The sequence below is a fragment of the Filicampus tigris genome, chromosome 9 (genome assembly GCF_054856515.1).
Source record: "Filicampus tigris isolate MCC_2025a chromosome 9, RoL_Ftig_1.0, whole genome shotgun sequence".
Classification (NCBI taxonomy): Eukaryota; Metazoa; Chordata; class Actinopteri; order Syngnathiformes; family Syngnathidae; genus Filicampus; species Filicampus tigris.
Window position 1 is genome coordinate 2,401,447 of NC_141225.1, and position 1,054 is coordinate 2,402,500.

At 34.4% G+C, this 1,054-nt stretch overlaps 1 protein-coding gene across 1 annotated transcript in view; it reads right to left on the minus strand.

Annotated features, from left to right (window-relative positions):
* The window catches only part of zc3h11a (zinc finger CCCH-type containing 11A), a 29,099-nt gene continuing 28,045 nt past the window's right edge, over positions 1-1,054 (minus strand). The window contains exon 16 of the mRNA XM_086040452.1: positions 1-910. Within this exon, the coding sequence (XP_085896578.1) occupies positions 715-910 (196 nt within the window). The 3' untranslated portion in view covers positions 1-714. The remainder of the gene's footprint in view (positions 911-1,054) is intronic.

A 1,054-nucleotide genomic window follows, 5' to 3' on the forward strand; every position in this document is an offset into this window, starting at 1 on the left:
TTGTTAAATAAAAGCATTTTTTATTTACACAGTAATGTTATATGGACAAATTACTTTGAACAGCGAACTTGTGGAAAACTGTTGGACTCATCACTGATCTGTTTTCGATTTTTCAACGCAATTTAAATGAAAAAAAGAGACTCTATTGCTTAAATATTTCTCATAGATGCATACAAACAAAATAATCTTTACCTGAGGAGTCAACATAAGTAATTTCAATTTAAGTCCACTGAATAAATCTACTGCTAATGGTTTAAGAAATAAACAACATACATTTCAGGAAAAAAAAAAATTATAAAAAATCACACGGAGAAGATGAGCTCCATGGGATCTACAACATTGAAATAAAACTTTGACATTAAATTGACATTCACTGCTTTAAAAAAGGTCACTGAAGGTAAAAGTAACATTTGCTAGAATCTAAAAGTAATAGGAGCTGATTTTTTTTTTAATATGTATATACATTTAGATTTCCCCAGAGCATACACAGTATACACCATTTGTCTCTGATCATGTTTGTCTTTTCCAACACTTAAAATCTATCAGGTATTGCCCATGCTGCTTTCGGATAATACAGAAAAAGCCAACAAACATAAATCCCAAGCAAACAAGTGATAAAGGAGTCTTAAGTATAAATACAATTAGGAAACGTTAACAATATTGGTGTTGTTGATTGAGCTAGGCCAGGGTATTTACTTTAATGGAAAAGCTGCCTCAGCTGCCAATCATGTCTGAAAGTTCCTGCAGTAGATCGTCCTCCCCAATGCCGGGATCCACATCTCCATCTAGATGATCCTCAGTGAATTCGTTGATCAGCTCCTCAAAGTCATCTGCAGCCGAGGTTGAGTTGCGTGACCCTACCACACTCTGTCTCCGTGATTTACTTTGAGGAGTAGTCTTCTGGACAGAGCTAATACAGGGAAGATGCTCATCAGAATTTATTTTGTGGGTAGAAAACATTGACATTTAAAAGCTCAATATAATCATATCACTGACATAAATTGTTCCCTCCACTTTTTTCACACTTTTACATGCACTGATTGTAATTCCATGT